Source organism: Pithys albifrons, chromosome 20 (genome assembly GCF_047495875.1).
Source record: "Pithys albifrons albifrons isolate INPA30051 chromosome 20, PitAlb_v1, whole genome shotgun sequence".
Classification (NCBI taxonomy): Eukaryota; Metazoa; Chordata; class Aves; order Passeriformes; family Thamnophilidae; genus Pithys; species Pithys albifrons.
In genome coordinates this window covers 12278870-12300153 of record NC_092477.1, presented here as the reverse complement: position 1 = coordinate 12300153, position 21284 = coordinate 12278870, and the positions used below count along the sequence as shown (strand labels likewise).

Here is a 21284-nt window from a genome sequence, read left to right as displayed (position 1 = left end):
CAATAAACTGTCAAGAAGTCAAAGTTTCCGTATCTGTTCCTGCCTGAAACCTTCAGAACTCGCCCCGCTGTGGTTGTCAGGGAAGCTCCAGAGCTGAGTGTGGAGCTGAGCCGAGCCCAGGGCTGGGCTGGGTGAATTATGCAGGAGGAGCTTGTTCTGCAAGGGGCTCAATATGGTTTGTGCTGCTCTGAAGGGCTGAGGAGATTGATGGAGTTTGTTTGGGCACCGTGGCATTTGGGTTAGGAATAAATGAAGCGAGAAGCATCTCTTTAGTCATTGATGATAATTTATTGCTGTGGGTCTGAGCAGTGTTGAATGTATTAGGGGGCTGTTGTTTGCTCGGGGTTATCCTGTTTAGCTGAAAGCAAAGACAGAATTTACACTTCAGGGCCTGAAATGTTTAAGTGTGAAGGAGAACGAGCAATGAATTTGCTGGAGGAAAGATCTGCAAACTGGAATGCCTTTAATGGTTACACAATTCAGATTTTGGTGTTACAGAAGCATCTCTTGGGCTCCCTTTGTCTGTGGCCATGACTGGTTGGGGACTAACCTGTTTCTGGTTTGGGCTCTTTAATGGCCGAGTCTGTTTAACCTGAAGTTGATAATTATTATTTTATCTGCTGATCATGTTTTCACTTTTCATATTCATCCTTTTCTCTGCTCTCATGCCAAGGCTGTGCTTAAAGGTTTCCCCGTTTCTGGGGCTGTTTTGCAACTTGCAGAAAATGGTTTGTAGGTGAAGCAAACTGTTATTTTAATCAGTCTTTTAACACCCAGAATTTCTTTCTAACAGCAGTAGGCAACATTAATGTTCCTGCTCTGAGGCCCATTGGCTCTTCCTTTGTTATTTCTCTGGTGGGCAGTGCTGTGTGCCCCCAGCCCTGTCCTGGTGACAGCCCAGGCTGTGCCAGCAGCTCCTGCCAGGCCAGCCCCGGGTGGGCTGGGGCATTCCCTGCCATCCATCTGCTCCGGGCAGGGCTGTCCCCAGGGAGGGGTTAACACTCACAGCCCCCCTCCTCCTCCTCTGGGGAGCAGTGCTGCATGGCCCCTGCTGCCTGCCCATGTGTGGAGCTTGATTAATTTTTCATTTTTAATGAAGTTTGATCATGTTTATTATTTCACATGATTGACTGCCTGGTACTCCTTCCATGTAATTGATAAAGCCCATATTTCTTCATCTGTCTCTTATTTCTTCAGGGCAAAGTTGTGAAATTGTGTGATGTGGTTAATATTAGATTTATTGGTCCCAACAGATGTATAAATTATCTCTTTTTTTTCTCTCCACAGGAAGTTCTACAGACTTTGACCAAGTTTTGTTTCCCCTTCTATGTGGACAGGTATTGTTGGCTTTTCAAGCTTTACAAGAAAATAAGCTTGTCAATAAAACCCCTGCAGAAAATCAAACCCATACCATTCATAATGCTCTGTCTGTGTGAGTGGCACCTAAAGCACCCGAGTGCAAATTACAGTCTTAGAATCACTTTTTCCTGGGGCTTTTATGGGCTCCATCAAAAAAAAAAAAAGAAGTTTTAAGAGTTGGAATTGTTCAGTGGCAGCCCTACGAGGGGGTTTTGTTTTACTTCTGCTGAGGGTGCTTGGGTAGCAATTGTCAAATATGCAGATTAATATCAAAGCTTTGTGGGCTTCTGCATTTTATGTCATCATTGCCCAAATTTGGGTGGAAAAGTGAATGAAATGCTTTGCATTTAAAGGCCTCTTGCTGGAATGCTGGTGCTTTGGGGGTGAAACTGCAATGAATGAGAGAAGATCTGAGAATATTTAATTCTTGTAATTTAGAAAACTCTAGAACTTTCTGTTTTTCTTTTTCTCTGAGTTATTTTTGGTGGTTTCATGGAGAGAACAAGAATTGAAATTTTGAAAGGATGCCCCAGTGCTCACATCATCCTGAGCATCACTTAATTGGGCAGAATCACTTTTCTCTGTCAGCTGAGGCACTGAATGGTTTGGGTTGAGGAAGTTGACCTGAACTGTGACTAAATTGCTCGAAATCTTTGTCTCATTTTACAACTTGGAATCACTTTTTTGCTGCTCATCTTTTCCTTTCCTGAGGGGAGAGAGCAGGGAAATACTCATATATTTTTTCTCATGTACATGTTTCTACTGGAAATATTTATGCTTACTGTGTGTAGATTTATTGTACCTAGGGGGTTTGTTTGTTCTGTTGTTTTTGGTTTTCCTCAGCAATGTAACATTTTGAAAGATAGGAACACTGAAACCCCATATGGGGTGCAAATGAGAACATAATGAAAAGTGATTCCCATTTCTGCATCCACGTGTTTGTCTGAGTACCACAGACTGTCACTGAAGGACTGTAAGCCAACTCCCTGAACATAAAGGAGAGATTGGAATCCACAACATACTTAATAATTTAAAGTTCAGGGTGGACTTTCAGTCCTGCAGAGGGCAGAGGACACCCCAGGGTAAGGCTGTGGCAGCTCCTGCCCCTCCTGATGTAACAGCTCAGTCTTGGCCCTGCAGGTTCTGGCACTCAGTGACACAGACACTGCATTGTTTCCATATTGATTCTTTTTACAGATCTTGTGGCAGTGGTCAGAGGTCCCCAGGGGCTTGTTGCCCACTCCTTCAGGCCATGGGCCAGGAGTGCTGTGCTCCTGGGGTGGCAGGAGGGAGGGACAGGCTGTGGGAGGGCAGAGCTGCCCCTCTGCTGCCAGGGCTGTGTGGGTCACACAGAGCTGCAGGGGGGGATTTAACCTCTGCCCCCCTCCCTGCCCTCCAGCCCCAGCTGTGTCTGCCCAGCCAGAGATGAGCCCTGTGGTGCCCCCACCCCAGGAGCTCCCCAAGGGCCTCCCCCCGTTGGGAGCAGAGCTGGGAGCTGGGGGGTTGGTGTTCCACTCAGGAAGAACACTCTGTGGTGGGAGGTCTGTCCTTCCCTGGGAGGAACTGGCACCCAAACCTGAGCAGGACCTCTCAGACAGGTTTGGTTTCTGCAGATCACATCAAGGCAAGACTTCCAGGTTTCCTCTGGAGGAGCTCCCCAGCTTGTCACAGTTGTTTAATAAACAAGCCTCTCCCTGCTGCTAATGAAACAGGTTTTTCCCCCATTCCATAATTTTAATTGTCAGCTCAAATGCTGTTTCTCACACACACTCTGCTCTCAACCTTGTTAAAATTAAGCATATAATCCCCTTCTAAAACACCATACTAAAATCACCATAGTAACATTACATCCAAGCTTTACAGATAAAACACACCCCCAGTGAGGGATTTTTGGGTATCCCCAGCAGCTCACTGTGCTTTATGGAAGTGGTTGCTCTGCTGACATTTAGATTTCAGGAGGATGATTGGACTTCCACTGCCTAATTCTCAGACTACTGAAATGCTTTAAATATCTGGCTTTTTGTTCATCACTGCATGTTTTTCCTTCCCTCTTTGGAATCCACTGAGGGATTCTTTCTAAGCTGGACAGTGACATCTTTCCTATCTGGATCCAACTTTTATTTCTGAAAGTCTGTTTTTCTTCTGTTTCCTCTTGGCACTGAGTGTATAATCTCCCACAGAAATTGTTTATTGTGCTGTAGGATTCTGTGATTCTATGAATACTGTATATGGCATCATAGAAAATATTCTGAGGCCTGTCACTGTTGGTTAACTAGCCCTGAATTTAATGGGATATTTGTTGCAGTTGTAGGAATGATTTGTAAAGCTGCACATGTCAGTGAAAGATTTCTCAGTACACCTAAAAGCCCCCTAGAACATAACCTGAAATAAATACTAATTTCATATAATTAGAAATATTTGGGTTAAATGAGAGGACAGGGTTTGTTTTGTTGAACTTGGTTGATAGTCAGAACCATTTTCATTTAAAGATAAATTTAGCATTTTTAGTATCCTCCCACACTTCAAAAATGGGAAAAACCCCAAACCACAAAGCCCCCACTGCTCCCTCATCAAACAGCAAACACATTTAGGGGTCTAGAGGGTGCATACCCGCAGAGTTACTGTCTCAGAAAAGCTCTGCTGAAGGGGGAAAGGTTACAGGTTCAGTGACTTGATACTTGACACAGAGTTAGTCAGCACTAATGTTGCCCTGTTGCTGTCTCTGTTCCAGCCATGCAGTTAACCAAGTGGGGCAGAACTTCACCTTTGTGCTCACAGACATTGACAGCAAGCAGAGGTTTGGATTCTGCCGCTTGTCTTCTGGGGCCAAGAGCTGCTTCTGTATCCTGAGGTAGGTCTGTGCTGTGGCTTCTGGCTGGCTCTGGGAGCAGGGTTTGGCTTTGCTGCCACACTGCAAGCACCATTTCCAGCTGCTCAGAATTGTTTTCCTCTCTGGGCCTCAGAGTCGCTGCTCTTGTGCACGAGCGGTGCAGGATCTGCTGCCCTTGGAGTTGCTCTGGAGATATCTGTGAGTGTTTGCAGTCAACGCTCTGGAGTTAACAGTGAGCAGCAGAGGCTCTGGGCAGTGGTTTGATGGGACACAGCATGATGGCAGCTGCTATCTTTAGCTGTCACAACTGATCTTGTTAAGACGTTTTGTGGACATTTGTATATGCAAGTTTTATTAACAAAGCATCTGCTGGTAACAGAGAGAATGTCACCAATGCTCTCCCCAGCCCCAGAGTTGGGATGTGTGAGCTCTGCTGTCCCACTGAGGGGTTTGTGGAGTTTGGCATGATAAAGACTGGCAGTGGGAGTTGGGGCAATGCATTTCACCCAGAATGGGCAAAGAGGCTCTATCAGAGCAGTTTTTGATGACCTCCCATAGCCATGTAGGAATATAGTCCATAATTTTTTACTTGGATTTGCTGCAAGAGATGATGCCAATAAAGTCAGTTTTGATGGCTGCCAATATATGAGACCCATTAGGGCCCTCTGTGGAGGAAAGGTTTCCATGGGGCACCCAGTCTGTCTTGTTTTAAACGAATTTAAGAGTTCTGTGTCTTCTGCTTTGTGCTTTTTGTGTGGTCATGAGGAGTTGGAAACTGGGGAGCAGCAGCCCAGGTACAGCCAGCTCAGGGTGCCCTGGGACAGCCAGGTGGGGAATGGAATTGCTGCATCAGTCACAGGTGAGGACCTTGCCCTGGGAGCAGCTGTAGGTGCCTGTCTGGGTCATCTCTGGTTTGCTTTGCACAGGGACAGTCCAGTGTAAGGGCAGAGGAGCCTCCTTTGTCCTGTGTGTGGTGGTACCTGTGTGTGTGTGTGTGACTGAGTGTGCCCCCTGGGAATAATCTCAAAACACAGGCCACCTACCCAGAGCAAGGACATCTCCTCCCAGTGGGCTGTGTTCAGCCTTGGAGTGGAATTTGGGTTGAAGGACATGGTTAAAGTGGATGTCTGTGCCCCCTGTGCTGGCACGAGGCTGCTGAGGATCCCCAGTGTTTGATGTCTTGCACTCCAGCTGATGGAGGGATCTGCTCAGGAGGCCTTCACTGGAGCACCTCAATATTTGGAGGAATTGTTGTGACATCTACCAAAATGGCTAATGAGTTGAGTGGGAGGCAGCTGACAGGTAATTCTGTCATTCCCTTCTCTCTGGGAGGCACCTCAGCTGTGATGAGCTCTGGCATTCCAGCAGCAAGGACTGTGTCCTGCACACAGAAGGTGTTTCCCAGCCCTTCCTGTGAACCTGCTCCCCTGGGCTCATTCCCTGATCTCATCTGGGCAAGGTCTGGTTACAGAAGGTAGCTTTTCCTTATTTATGTCAAATTAAAGGAAAAACAGAGTTTTAAAAAGACAATCTGAATGAGGAATAGTCTGAGTCCCTTCCTGATCCCTCCTGGATTAGAGTTCTTTGCTGTCAGCTCCCTTATGCTGAGTGAGTGCCAAGAAGAAATGGAGTTCTGTTGCAGTTAAATGCCTTCTGCTTCAACTCAGAACCAAAAAACACCAACACAGTGGATGAATTGGGACTCTTTGCCTTATTCCTATTGCCTCTTTCTCCTCTGAAGTGATGAGAAAAAGAAAGTTTGTCATTAGTGCAAGTTTATGGAAGTTTTAGAGGATGATAAAGAGTGCAAATCAGCATTACATGGACTCCCTCTGCTCCCAGGACTGCAGCTCCCATTATTGATGGTACATGGTCAATGGATGGGGAAAAACTTGCTAAAGAATGTGAGAATGATATGAAAAATCATGTGGGGAAGAAAAGAATGTTTGTTTATTTGTTTCTGAGTTACAGACTGGATGACAGCAAGCTTCAGGTATTTCTTGCTATGCTCAGCAGTAGTATAAGAACTTAGTGATAGTGTTTATTATTAGAGATTATATTCACATGTTTATCAGACACTGTGTGGGTCTGGCTGTGGTAAAATGGTTTGCAGGTGGAAAATCATCATCACGTGTTTAGATTAGTTACTGAAGGGGAACGGGAGAAAAAATTAATTCCTTTCACTCCAACAGTGCTCTTACAAATTTCTGCAGAGTGCGGGACCTGTCCCAGTCTCTGCCCCTGCCCCAGTCTCTGCCCCTGCCCCCAGTCTCTGCCCCTGCCCCCAGTCTCTGCCCCTGCCCCCAGTCTCTGCCCCTGCCCCAGTCTCTGCCCCTGTCCCAGTCTCTGCCCCTGCCCCTGCCCCAGTCTCTGCCCCTGCCCCCAGTCTCTGCCCCTGCCCCCAGTCTCTGCCCCTGCCCCTGTCCCGTGCGGGCTCCTCCTGCTCGCGCGGGCTGCGCTGCCGCGGCGGGGCCGCCAGAGGGCGCAGGGACGGCCCAGGGGCCGGCACAGGTGAGACACAGACCGGGGGCACAGGTGAGACACACACCGGGGGCACAGGTGAGACACAGACCCCCAGGGCAGTCAGGGTGTGAGTCCAGGTGAGACCCAAACCCCCGGGGGGCTCAGGTTGTTAGCCTAGGTGGGTTACACACCCTCCATGGGTTTGGGATCTGAGCCCCAGGTGAGACACACACCGGGGGGCACAGGTGAGGCACAGACCCAGAGGCTCTCGTGCCACACACCAACATCTCCTGGGGAAATACCTTTCCCAACACCATATGTTACAAAACTTAAGGAATTACTTTCTTTGCACTAAAGTGAGAGCTGATGACCAGTCATCGAATTCTCAGCTCTAATTTGGGAATTAGAAAAAAATTCACAGCCAGGGATTTTTTCTTTCTAAGACTTTATTCAAGGATTTCAGGATTTTGACCCCAGTGGAATAAATCCTAATGGATGTGCATTAAGAGGCTGGATTTTATTGTTTCTGGAGGTTTGCTTTAATCTAACATTGCATCAGATTCTGCATGGGGTCTGAAGGAGAACAGTATAGATAGTTGTGGATTTAGTGAAGAGCTCTGATCTTCTATTTAGAAAGAAATCCAAACCAAACCCAACTGTGCATAGCTTTGCTTTGGTTCACAAACTTCCTGGGCAAACTCTGAGGAGGTCCCATAGCCATGTGCAGCTGTGATTTCAGTTTTACTGAATCTGAAGTTTTCAGAGGGTGCTCAGGTTTTGTACCCAGACTGGAAATTGTTCCTCCAGTGAAATGCAGAAACATTTGTGTGGAAATCCCTCTTGGCCAAAATAGCTGAGCTCTGCACCACTCTTTTTCTAAGATAAAAAGAAATGAATCCATAATAGTTTGTGACAGATGGCAGAAAATGTAACTAACTGAATGTGATTCTGTATGGAGTTATTTGAGGTTTTTGGTGTGATTTGTTGTGAGTTCCTCTCCCTCCCCCCTTTCCTTCCCTTTGATTGCAGTCTTTGTCCATTTATTCTTAGGACAGAATAAGATTTCTGAGCAGGGGCCTCTCTTGTGGTGCAAAGTGAGAATTGTTTTTAATTGAGCAGAAACATGTGGAAGGATCAGGAATATCTCAAGGGATTACAGAAAAATTCCAAATTTGTACTACTTACAGCTTGTGTTTAGAGCAGGGTCTGCTGGGAATAAATGTTAGTTAGTGTGACCTGTGACCTTAAAAACTGTTGACATGGATTTCAGCCAGAAACTGGCCACAGAACTCCTTTGTTAGGCTCATTCATAGCTCCTTGAAAACTCCACTCAGTGAAAGTTGCCAGCTCAAATCTAAGGAAAGCAGAGCCCTTTTTTTTCCCTTTTTTTTTTTTCCCATGCTTTGGAAACAGTGGCCAACCCTTCACCAGCAAGACTCCTTTAATGGGGCTGCAGGGCCGAGCCCTGATTGGAACTGACAGCTTCCTGGCCAGGCTGTGCCAACTGGCAGGGCACTGGGCCATGTGCCCACCCGCCTGGGGCTGCCCTGGGGCAGCACAGCCACGGCCAGCGCTGCCCTGCCCTGCCCTGGGACTGCCCCTGGGGCAGCACAGCCATGGCCAGCACTGCCCTGCCCTGCCCTGGGACTGCCCCTGGGGCAGCACAGCCATGGCCAGCACTGCCCTGCCCTGGGACTGCCCCTGGGGCAGCACAGCCACGGCCAGCACTGCCCTGCCCTGCCCTGGGACTGCCCCTGGGGCAGCACAGCCACGGCCAGCACTGCCCTGCCCTGGGACCTGCCCCTGGGGCAGCACAGCCACACCAGCACTGCCCTGCCCTGCCCTGGGACTGCCCCTGGGGCAGCACAGCCACGGCCAGCACTGCCCTGCCCTGCCCTGGGACTGCCCCTGGGGCAGCACAGCCACGGCCAGCACTGCCCTGCCCTGGGACCTGCCCCTGGGGCAGCACAGCCACACCAGCACTGCCCTGCCCTGCCCTGGGACTGCCCCTGGGGCAGCACAGCCACGGCCAGCACTGCCCTGCCCTGGGACCTGCCCCTGGGGCAGCACAGCCACACCAGCACTGCCCTGCCCTGCCCTGGGACTGCCCCTGGGGCAGCACAGCCACGGCCAGCACTGCCCTGCCCTGCCCTGGGACTGCCCCTGGGGCAGCACAGCCACGGCCAGCACTGCCCTGCCCTGGGACCTGCCCCTGGGGCAGCACAGCCACACCAGCACTGCCCTGCCCTGCCCTGGGACTGCCCCTGGGGCAGCACAGCCACGGCCAGCACTGCCCTGCCCTGGGACCTGCCCCTGGGGCAGCACAGCCACACCAGCACTGCCCTGCCCTGCCCTGGGACTGCCCCTGGGGCAGCACAGCCACACCAGCACTGCCGATCCTGGGGAACAGCACCCACTCTGTGCTGGCCTTTGCTCTGTGAGAGTGGCCCTGTTGTCTTCCAGAATTTGCCCTTGGCACAGATTTGGCCAAAGGCCACAGCAGAATATTTGCACTGGAGGCAGAGAATTCTTCTTGATTTTAGAATGTGGGCATTACTGAAAAATGGGGTTGAAAAAACTCATTGTCACACTATGAAGGAGTTGAATTTCCAAAAGCCCCTCCCTGTGCCCTCCCTTCTGTGCCAGCTGTGCCCTCCCTGGGCCGTGTGTCCCAGCTGGCTCCGTGCTGGGCTGAGCCTCAGCTTTGGGGGATGCACCATCCCAGCACCGAGGGCAGTTCCTCACCATCACATCTGCTGCTGTTTCCCAGCTGGGAGGTGCTGTCCTGTGCATTCACTATCCTTTGAACAACCTGCACTGTTAAAACACCCAGATATTTGAGTTTTGATTCAGGTATTCCTTGAAGGCTTCATTTCCTACAGTGCACATGGTGTCAGGCTGGGGTGTCTGCTGGGGCACCTCCCATGGGATTCTTTCAAAGAAGAAAACAGGAGATGCAGAGGTGAATGACCCTCGTTCTCCCCAGGGCTGTGCAACATGAGCCAATCCTGGCTGCTTTTCCAGGGCTGGGGAGGATGAAGGTGGAAGAAATGGGAAGCTGCTTCCCCCTTGCACCACCCTCTTGCACTGAAGGGAAAAGATTCTTGCCTTTTTCTTCATCTTTATCACCCTCTTTGAATCCTTGTGCTGGTGTTTGTAGCCCCAGCCTGGGCTTCCTACTGAAGTAATAATTGAACTAATTTGATTTTCACTGGATTCCACCCAGAGCTGACTTTTCCAGAGATGACTTTGCTGCCTTCCTGCATATTCCAGGAACATTCGGTTCATGTTAGTGACTCAGGTTGGAGTAACTCAGCTCAACAAAGGCTTGAGCCTATAGAAACTCTTCAATAACCCATGAAAATTATTCAGCACTTAAATAAGGAAGATTGTTATATTCTGTTGTTCTGAAATGTTCTCTAACTGTTGTTTGAGAAGGAGGACTTGCAGATGAGTAAGGAAGAACATCCCATTCTCACTGGGTCTGGAGGAAAGTCTGGAACATTAAAAGGCACAGATTTGTGATATATGCTCTCAACCAGTGTGAACAGGAGTGTTCTGCTGTGCAGTGCACTGGCAACAATGACAGGAATTAAATGTGTTTAGTACCAGTCTGATACATGGGAAGGCTCAGCCTTAGAATTCTTCTTGTTAACTGAAGGTTCTTACCTGACTTCTGGTGGCTTCATGTTTTGTTGTTTTTCCTTTGCATGTATAAAGTAAATTAATAGGAACACTGTTCTGTGCCTACTGGGAAAGTAGTTACAGTTTTAAAGGAGAGGAAGAGAGCTGAGAATGAAACTGGCCTGTCCTACAGCAGAGGAAAACTTCCCTTTGCCAGCTTGAAGTTGTAGTTACAAGTTTAGGCTGCAAGTAGTGACTGTACATAACCCCTGGGCAGAGATAGCCATGAAAAGAACCCAAACAAAAAACCCCTCCACATTTCTCTGTCTCTCAGTCTCTCTCTCTTTAACTTGATTTCTTTCCTTCCCCTCTTCACTGTTAGATTTCTATGTAGACAGAGAAAATGTTACTGTCTAATTAAGTAAGAAAGAAGTCCAGTCTTTATTTGCTGAGGATTTACTATAGTTGTACATTGAATAAAATGGTAATCTGTGGAATCAGTACTTGGCTTCCATAGGTGATACTTTGAAGCCTTGCAAGAGATGTTTGGTAATGGCTGGAAAAGCTGTGGAACAGTTTCTGGCCAGTCTGTTTGGTCCTTGAGGTGTATCGACCCTGCAATCCCTGTTCTGCTTTAAATGCTCTGGAGATGAAAGCAAATGGCAAACTGCTTCTGTTAGACACTGGCAAAGGCCATGAAATCCATGTATAAATCATGAGAAATGGAGGTCTCTGATTCAACACTACAACCAAGTTGTAGCTGATAGAAATGTTGCTGTTGAGGCTCTGGCTGCTGCCTCGCCAGACTTTTCTTGTCACTGTTTTTTAGCAGTGGCCTCAGCACGTGCCCTGAGTGCCAGTGAGAGCTGCAGGCCCAGGGACCCTCCATGCTCTGGGTGGGCCCTGCAGGCAGGGGCAGAGGGGCAGGACGTGGGGCCAGCCTGACCTTCCTGGAGAGAGGCAGTTCCCTGGGCTGGGGGCAGGAAACCCAGCTCGGGGGGCTGCAGCATTCTGCCTGAGCTTGACATGTTTATAAAACAGTTCACTTCTCCAAAGCTGAGGGGTTTGCCCTGCTGATTGGCCTAAACAGGCACTGGCTTTTATTTTCAGTTGCTTGTCAGAATATATATGGAAAAGTGATGAACCCAGTGAAGAGGGAGCTTGACATCAATTAAATTCATCTATCTGCCTTGTGTTTCTTCTCCCTGATACACTGTCTCCAGTATAGTTTTCCCAAACTTCCTGTGGTTTTTCTTTATTGTCCTTACAAGTTTAACAAGATAGATGAGCTATTTCAAACTACAGTTCCAGGAAAAGAAGAATAGAATTTTGTAATGCATCTGCTCATTTCTTGTCTTCAGTTTTCATCTCTGCCATTAAACCTTTTTGTAGACTCCAGAAACTTCTTTCAGAAAGCCTGTAAAGTTTAGTACCTTCCCCTGCTCAAGGGATTTTAAGTAAGATAATTTAAATAAGGTAGTAATGCCTTCTGGCTTCAGGAGGGGATGTGGAGGCTTTGCTGCAGATGGTTTGGTGTGTGATCAGCTGGTGGGGACGAACCTGGAGTCCCCCTTTGTTTTATCATTTTGTCTCTTACCATCCACTAGAAAGAGAAGTGACTTATGTCCATCCAGCAGGTTTGGAGTTTCATCTGCAGGCCTGGCTTGCTGCACTCCAGTGCTGAATGCACAAGAGGTTAGTTGGGCAATATTAGGAAGAGATTCTTTCCTCCTGAGCTTCCTCCATAAGCTGGACCTGCTCACTGATAACTGCACAAAAGAAAAGTATCTCCTGGGAAGTGTTGATATTAGAAATAAATGTTAAAACTCAAATTTTCAATAGCCAAATTTAAGTCCCTTCCCCTTGTAAATCAGAGGTTAGCAAGAATATGAATATGAATTCTTGATTTGGCTACTGTTGAGCCATTCTTTCCTTGTTTCCACGCAGTGCTTGGCATTGGAGAAAGGATGTTGAGTTTTGCTGTGTGGATATACACACCACTGTTCTTAGCTGGAAGTTGCAGTGTTATCCCTGCTGTTTATTTGGTTCCACGTTGATTTTGGTACCAAGGCTGAGCCGTGTCCTTGCATTAATTCTGTGGTGGGATGAAGTTATCCCACTTGTGAGTGAGTGGCAGGCAGAGAGTGCAGGGAGTTGTTTCCAGAAGCCCCATCGATTGTGCCTTTCTGTGGGAGCACTGAAGCAGCAAGGCCTGCACAGTCTGTTTGGCACAGTGGCTGCTCTGGGCTGGCCCCGAGCCCTCCTGCGGGGCCGGGCCGGGCAGGGGCTGTGCCAGCGCCAGTGCCGGGCAGGGCAGGGCCTGCTGCAGAGCTGCTTGTGCTTAGCCTGGGGCCTTTTGGCACCACGCTGCAGCCCAGGGATTTGCTTGCAATCCTTTTGCCTTAATATTTTCCATCTGGCCAACAGTGACCTGTAACGACAGACACAAACCAGAGCTTGAATTACGAGCAGTGTAATAGTGCAAACGCCTCCCGGCCTCGCTGTGGAACCTGCCCCGCTGGGTCGCTGCTGCTGCTGCTGCTGCCCAGCCCTGAGTGGTTCCAAAGCTCTGCTGCAACAGGGAGCAGCACAGCAGCTCCTGAGTTCCAACTCTGGGATGGGGAATTGAGCATTTAAACTGTGGCTGTGCCCCCTTCCTGCTTGTCCTTGCCTTGTGTTGGTCCTGAGCTGCAGGTGCAGTGTCCACAGTGCCACCCTCCTGCCCTTGCACACAGTGCCAGGGCTGCCCCATCCTGTGGCAGGGACTGTGGAGCCAGCACGGGGAGGACAGGGAGAGGAACCTGAGTATGGAAACACTCCAGACATTCAGCAGCAGGTTTGGGGAACTTCCATTGCCGTGGGTGTTCCCAGATCTGCAGGGGGAGCTGCTCCAGGGCTGGACAAGCAGAATTCCTGCTCCCATTACACTTATCCTGAGCACTTCTAGGGCTCTGTGTCTTTAAAGTTTGTATCCTTAAGAAAATCTGTGAACTTACTTGGGCACTTCCATGAGTTCCAGCAATCCTGGCCCTGCAACTTTTTATGTGCAGTTTACCACGTTCTCCTGGGAATACTTGGGGGTGTAAAAGGAGGGTGTTTTTTCCAAAGGTGACAGTAAATTATGCACAGACCCTTAAAAATCCTGTTGGTTCTAATATTTACAGGAAAATGAGAGATGAGTGGAACTAGGAGAAGGTTCCAGAGTGGATTCACAGTGACACTGACTGCAGGCCTGAGACCAAGGATCCCTAAAAACAAACAAACTCTCCCTCCTTTCTCCTCCTCCTCCCTCAGCGTTACCAATCCAGGGCAATACTAATTTCACTGACTTTTAATGAATTTAAAGAGCAGTGAAGGTGTGTCAGAGGAAGTTTACTGCAGATTTTGTTGGAACTTTAATCTCGACTGCAAGTCAAAGCTGTCCTGTAAAATATCAGAGAGGAAGATCACAACAGATGTGGAGTGTTAGTAACCCTGAGTGTGCTCCTGGTGGGGTGGATGGAGCTGAGAGTGCTGCATTCAGTGCAGCCACTCCACTGCTCTTGCCTTCTCACCACAAACCAATTTGACTTAATTAATTAGCCCTTCGCCTTGCGCCTCCTTTCGTTGCTGAACAACTGCAACAGAAGTAATTAAATCATGTCACTTTTTATTACCTTTGGCCCTGGCTGACCAGCTTGGAAACTTCATTTCAGAGCTAATACAGACTGAATTAGTGCATCACCTTGGGGAAAAGCCCTCCCTGGCACCGAGGGGTAGGGAGGAAGTAGTTAAAGTACTAAATGGATAGATCATCTCTTCCCCAAGTGGGTCACTTTGGGGCTGCCTTCTGAGGGCTTACAAGTGCCTGTGTGAGGGCTGAGCCCTTCCTGTCCCTGCTGACAGACGTGCAGCATTCCCAGCAGCTCACACAGGGCTCCTCCTGCAGGGCAGCCTGGCTGAGCTGGGCTGGGGGGCACTGGGGCTGTGCCCACAGAGACCCTCCCTCAGGCACCTTGGCTGTGGCAGAAGGGCCCCTGTGCCCCCCAGGACTGTGCAGGGAGCAGCACAAACCCAGCATGGGCAGCCTGGCTGGCTGTGAGTGTGCAGGGTACAGACAGACCTTCCCACACTGTGCCAGGGTGCCCACACAGCAGCTCAGCCTGACCCAGGATTTACTGGGGTTTGAGTGCAGTGGGCAATTTCCTGTTTTAATAATCTGCTTAAACTGATGGTTAGAGAAGGAGCCTCGTAAATCAGAACTGTGCTCTGTAGCAGGTTAATGGGCCAGAGAGACTCCTCTGTTCATTCCTGGGTCACATTTTCAGGAGTTCTGTGCATGGGTTCACCAGTGGTGTGTCTGCAGGTGAAGAGTTGAGTGCTGTCATTTTGTGTGCTTGTTTCCACATCTGCCTGTTTGCTGTGAGCCCTTTACCACCAAACAGGCTGGTCATAAACAGCCTGAAATCAAATACCAGACTCTGACGTGATCTTTGTAGCCTCCCACTCGTGGGCTGTGCTGACACCTTGTTCTACAAATGCTCCTGCTGTAAGGAAGGTGATTCTTACCTGATTAGTCCAGTTTCTTGCATTCCCAAATTACCAATTCCAAGTACCAGAGTGCTGAAATAATAATGAACTTCTCACTTGGCTCTTTCAACTCTGGTTGGGTTTGAGTTTAACTTTATGACTTGCTGCCAACTTTGCTTGTTATTAAGAGGCATGTGTGCCACCTCTGAGCATGGGAATATTTCTGCACTTGAAGGAGTTCCCTCCCTGTGAAGGGAACTATAAAACCCCTTGGTTCACTTAGGTTTGTTTCTTGCCAATAGGAAACACAAGTGGTTTGGAAAACATTCCAGAAGATGGATACATGTCATTGGTTCCTCCTCTGTCTTTCTGACTGAAACATTCCCATTCCCTGCCCCAGGGTTCTCTGTAGTTCACTTTCCAGAGTGCAGAGGATCCCTGGTGTGTCCCACAGCTCACACACCTGATGCTCTGCCTCAGCTTTGCCATGAGCAGCAAATCCCTGTAGAGCCAAGCACAGCCAGCCTTGAGTGGGGCTGCTGCACACACAGGGCTGGAACTTTTCTCTTCCCTTCAGGAATTTCTCTGTTACAGATTGTGACACAAACTCTGTCCCAGTGCTGTGGTTTGGAGCTCCCTGCAGCAGAGCTGGAGCACATGGCCTGTGTGCTGATAGGGAGCACTTTTGATTTATAATAAAAACTTCATAATTCTACTGAAATTTCAGCTGAAACTTCGTCCTAGAGGGCATAGCTTGACAAGCACATATGATTGGAGTCAGTCATGAAAAGGAGCTGTTTCTCTGGTCAAGGAAAAAGGGTTAACTTGCATTGGGATGAAAAGGCTGTTCAGGATCTACTATTTCAACCTGTGATAGACTTAACAGCAGGCTTTGATCCCCAAATGAAATGTGATGGATTTCAACTGATGCCAGATGTCTCAAACCTAGTGGGATCTCAGATTGTCTGCCACATCCAGAGTTCTCTCTCCCAGCACTTTCATGTGTGCTTTTAAACGTGGTTTGAGAAGGGAGATTCCTTGACAAGCTAAGCCTTTGGAATCCTCTCTCTGTGTTGTCACTTCAGTGGGGATCTTTGGGCTCTCGTGCTGTCTGGTGCATCCTGCTTTTAAAATCAAGCCTCATGTGCCAAACTGCTCTAACTCCTTCATAACCAATTTTTTAAAGTCCAGGCAATTTAGTGCCAACATCATCTGTACCTGCTCTAAATGTAAAGCTGTTCTGTGCCATCTTCTTTGTTGTTTGGAGCACTTACCCTGGCCAAGGAAAACCATTGGTCAGAGTATTCCTATTGGTGTTAAGGGGAACATAATTGGTGACTTTTTTACTCCAAGGATATCTTGTGACATTTCATAAATCTCATTATAAACTGCCAAGCCCTTCAGTGTCTCAGCCATCTTCTCACCCAGTGGGCTTTCTGGGATATCCTTTGCCTGTGGGTTTAATAACATATATATATATATACACAGACATAACTGCTGTGGCATTTTGGGAACTGGGGTCAGTGCCAGGGGCCCTTGCTGTGACTGCTTAGATGTGGCCACACTGCACAGGAAACAGGGATGGAGTGTTTGAATTGAGTTGTTATTGATAGGCAGTGTCAAATCCCCCTGGTAAGCACTTGCCATTGACTATTGTATATAAAGATGCTCCCTGAGATGAGATGGGATCCAGTTCTGTGGGGTGTAATACTTCTAAAACATGTACATGAGTCACAGGCCTAAGCTACAGGACTTTAACTGAATCTTGGGGGGATAATCAACAAAGAGAAGTTTATACCAAAATTGGAGAGAATGTAGAAAGCAGAGAAGTGCTGGGGGAGCAAGGGAAGGTGCTGGGAGGGACATGGAGAGGGGCAGTGGCACAGGCACGAGGGGCAGTGGCACAGGCACGAGGGGCAGGGGCACAGGCACGAGGGGCAGGGGCACAGGCACGAGGGGCAGTGGCACAGGCACGAGGGGCAGGGGCACAGGGTGGATTTGGCCTGAGTTTCCTCCTCCTCACACTGGTGTCAATCAGGAGGTTGCCAGAGGAGTTAGTGATGAGGCTTGGTATCATTTATGTAATAACTAAGGTCACTCTTGACAGAGTGAAGCATTCTGGGCCACTGTAGATTATTGTACTGAGCAAAAGGTCAAGGTTTGGGAATCCCTGAATCCAATCCTGGCTAATACAGACAGATTTTGTGAGCCTGTCACCACAGAGAAGTGTGCCCATCTGTAAAATGGAAATGACTGTTCTGTTTTGCAAGGGAGATGGCAGTTGGTTAGGCTGTTATCAAAATATATATAGTATGTGTTATAAATAAATACATGTTAAAATTCCACTTCTGATCTGTGTGAATGGAAGGAGTAAAAGTTATGGTGCTTGCAACTCAGCCTGGGAGGGGCTGCTGCAGGAAATGTGTCGGTGTCAGACGAGTTTGAGTCTCATTAATTGCAGATGGTAATTGCACAGCAATGCAGTTCTGCCTGTCCTCAGCCCAGGGGCTGTGCTGGAGCTCCAGGAACTGTGTGAACTGAGGTGGTGCTTGTCTGCTGGGTTCAGAGGGGACCAGAGGTACCACAGGAACCTCTCCAGGAGCCTTTGCTCTGCTTTCCCGTGGTGTCAGCACACCAGGAACATGAATGTTGGAGCTGTCAGTGTTAAAATTGCTTTTATAAACTGTTGCTATGGTAATTGGCAAATCTTCATAAATCATGTGCCAGGGTCCCCCTTGCCACTGGGGTTTGCTGGTGCTGTGCTTGACACGGAGCATTTTTGCTGACAAGGTTCTCAAACTCTGCAGTTCCATGGGAGTTGTTCTGGTGAGTTCAGCGTTCACACCTTCTTGGGGATCCTGCCACTGCCTCCTCCGTGTTTACCTGCCCCAGGTAACAGTGCAGAGTCCCTCCCTTTCCCAGCTGACTGCACTGGAGAGTGCCCCTGCAGCAGTGAGTGGGAGAGGGCCCTGCTGGAACTCAGGACTCTCCTTGTCTTAGTGAGTGCTCAGAAATATCAAAAGAAATCATGATGGGGGAATTTTCACATCTGAAAGAAAGGACATCATCAAACCCTCTCTTCCTTAGTAATGCTTCACAGCTGGATAAGGAACAGCTGGTTTTTTTCTGAGGAAGGCATTGTTTCAACTGGATGCCAGTGTAGATGGTTTCTTAAAATTTTGCCCTTTGCATGTTCTTGTGCATCTTCTGCCTTGGGCTAGAAACAGCCTAAAAGGAGGCATCAATTTTTGGTGTGTTGTTGTGGCCTTTCTGCTCTCCATCCATAGGTACTGTTTGGCCTGGCTCAGTTTAAAGTGTTTGTTGCAATTAGTGTTCCCTGGTACGAGTCAGCTGGAGTGGGGATTTCTTTTCAACCTTTAAAAACCCCACAAATTGATTGTAGAGAAGGCTAATAATTGTTTTGTATTGAAATGCTTTTGCATTAAGTGTTTAATGAGCCTGGGCTGGCTCAGCCTTGGTTGGCTGTCTGGGCTGGCTCAGCCTGGTCTGTCCACCAGGGCTGTCCCAGCCGGGCTGTCCCTGGTTCTGTGGCACCCCCAGGGTCAGAGGGACAGGCTGTCCCTGGCTGTGTGACACTCTGAGGGTCAGAGGGACAGGCTGTCCCTGGCTGTGTGGCACCCTGAGGGTCAGGGGGACAGGCTGTCCCTGGCTCTGTGGCACCTCCATGGTCAGAGGGACAGGCTGTCCCTGGCTGTGTGACACTCTGAGGGTCAGAGGGATGGGCTGTCCCTGGCTGTGTGGCACCCTGAGGGTCAGAGGGACAGGCTGTCCCTGGCTGTGTGGCACCCTGAGGGTCAGAGGGACGGGCTGTCCCTGGCTGTGTGGCACTCTGAGGGTCAGGGGGACAGGCTGTCCCTGGCTGTGTGGCACCCTGAGGGTCAGAGGGACAGGCTGTCCCTGGCTGTGTGGCACCCTGAGGGTCAGGGGGACAGGCTGACCCTGGCTGTGTGGCACCCCTGGATGCCCCCCTTGCCCAGGCTGTGATTGGGTTCCCAGGACCTGTGGCACGTCTGTACCATCTGTGTGTACACGTGTGAGGAACCTGCAGATGGGGTGAGGCTGGAACAGGAGTAAGTTCAGGTTGCCCGTTCAGTTTTGTTTTCCCCCTCCCCGCTGTGATTTATGCCCGTTGGAGCCTTTGAACCCCCGGGCTGTGCCCGGGCTGGGCGGGCGCTGCTGCCCGGGCTGAGCAGGGCTGGGGCTCTGGGCAATCTCACTGCAGAGCTGCCCTTCCTTTGCTTAACCTCTGACCTGGGAAAACAGGAGTTAATCAAAACTTCTGAGGGAGCTAAGAGGAAGGGGAAGTGTTTGGTTACAAATTAAATATGAGCAAGTCATAAGCCATAAATCTTCAGCAGTGCTACCAGTTGTGCTACTTAAGGTCCATGTGGTGCAGAGGGGTTTGGGTTATAGACTCAGCCTCTGGTTCTTTGGGGGTGTTTGAAGGCTGCCTTGAGGATTTGCCTTTTGTAAGAAAGAAATTCATGTGTTTTCCTTTTGGCAGAGACTTGGTAACAAATGAAGATAACTGTATTGCTTGGGGTTTTCAGGTTTTTTCAACTTTAGCTGGTCACAGTTTGGTCTAATAAAAGCGGAGCTGTTTCACTATTGAGTAGTCAACACATGGAATAAGTGATGAAGTAAAAGTATTGAAGGTGGCAGGATAAATTAGCTTTCTAATGTATCCCAAACCTTTGGGGTGAGAGAAAGCCTGAGTTGTGCAGTGGCAACGAGGGCAGGTGAAAACTGAAGTGAGATTGTCTGCAGAATTTCCCCAGTTTTGTGGTGGGTTTGTTTTACCAGCAGGGTCCCTGAGTGATTAAGAAGAGCTTTAATTGTGCCTCCCTACCAGCAGCTGTGGTTTCCCACTGCCAGGGAGCTTTCTGCCTCCTTGGCTTCCTGTCTTCTCAAACTCTTTTGATAGATGCCTTGCACGGATTTGTTTACCAGGTTCTTAATCTCTACTTAGCAGATATGTTTGGAGAGGATTTCTTGTTACCCTTGTAATGGCTTTTAACTCTGCTCAAGTTTATTTAACTGAAGAGAAAGAAAGAAACTTATCTTCTACCTAATCCTTCTGGATTGTTTACAATATAATGCCAAACTTAAATGCTGTTTAAAGTGGTAATTGTCTGTCTTTCTGCTCTATTCCAGTACACACTTTGTAGAGATGTTTGGAGCATATTAATTTAAACGATAATACTGTCATATAACATGAAAAGTTAAGTTGCTTATCAGTATATTTTGATAAGCTACTTACATTTTACAGTAGCATTTGCAGGCTTCAAACAATCACTAATGATGAAGTGCCAGTCACTTTGTCTGTCTCATACAGAGCTTCTCACCTCATTTATCACCAGAGCTGCCCAGGCAGGAGCACGGGGCACTCCATCCCTTACAGCTGTCAGGATGCAGTCATATTTTATAAAAACTTCAGATCCTGTCCAGCTCTATCAGAATAGAGGCCATTTGCTTCAGAAAGCAGCTGTGGTCAGAGCAGCATCAGGCAGTGCCTCACTCTGGCTTTGTGTTCGCTGCAGCCCAAGGAAATTCCTCACTGCTCTGGAAAAGGGGATTGAAGTGAAGAGTGTGCTGTGAAAACAGGGCACAGAGTCCCCCCAAAGCTGTGGGGAAAAGGAACATCTTTGTATGGAATGGAGATGTAATGCAGATGAAAAAGGATGGGATTTTTCTGCATGTTTCGCTTGGAATTTTGTTTCTTCTTTACTTTTGGAAGTTGTGTGCCAATGTGAGGGTGAAGTTTTGTCTGACCAGAGTCAGAGCCGGGCTAAGTGCAGTGCTGGAATGAGACCTGACAGCAATTAAACACTGAGGCACTGGTTACACAGTTTGAACAACCCACTTGTATTAGGACTCAACACCAAACTAACTGTCTGTCTTCACTTTGCAAGGACCCTCAGCAGTTGTACAGAGGAGTTATTTAATGTTAAATATGTGCCAGCACACGTGAGTGTTTGTGCACCAAGAGCTTACGGGTCAGACCCTCGTGCTGGGCTGTGTGTGCAGGGCAGGGCAGGGCAGGGCAGCCCTGGGCTGGGGGCTGGTTGGTGCCCACAGGTTGGTGCCCAAAGCCCAGTCCTCAGGCAGAGGGATCCTCAGCCTGCTGGCAGAGCTCTCCTCCCAGAGGAATTGAGCTGTGCCCTTCCTAAGAGATGACTGTGCAGCATCCGTCAGGATGTATCTGTAGCATAAAGGCTGGTGATCCTGGATTTGTTAACTGAGACTTAGCAAGTTTAATGTATTCTTTTCCTTTTTTTTTCTTTTTCAGTTACCTCCCCTGGTTTGAAGTCTTTTATAAGCTGCTCAATGTCCTGGCAGATTATTCAGCAAAAGGACAGGTATTATTCTAAAATACTGCCCCACCTTTGCCCTGCCCAATACCAAATGGGGACAAGAGGATGAAACAAGCTGTTGGAAGTGCTTCTGTCAGAGATGACCATGTGAATTACTGATCCCT

General features: G+C 48.6%; 1 protein-coding gene across 5 annotated transcripts in view; it reads left to right on the top strand.

Annotated features, from left to right (window-relative positions):
* DENND1A (DENN domain containing 1A) overlaps window positions 1–21284 on the top strand; it is a 150824-nt gene that overhangs the window by 43881 nt on the left and 85659 nt on the right. For all 5 annotated transcript variants that reach the window (XM_071574310.1, XM_071574314.1, XM_071574311.1 and 2 more), the window contains exons 4-6: window positions 1288–1337; window positions 4091–4210; window positions 21096–21165. In XM_071574310.1, coding sequence (XP_071430411.1) covers window positions 1288–1337; window positions 4091–4210; window positions 21096–21165 — 240 coding nt within the window. The remainder of the gene's footprint in view (window positions 1–1287; window positions 1338–4090; window positions 4211–21095; window positions 21166–21284) is intronic.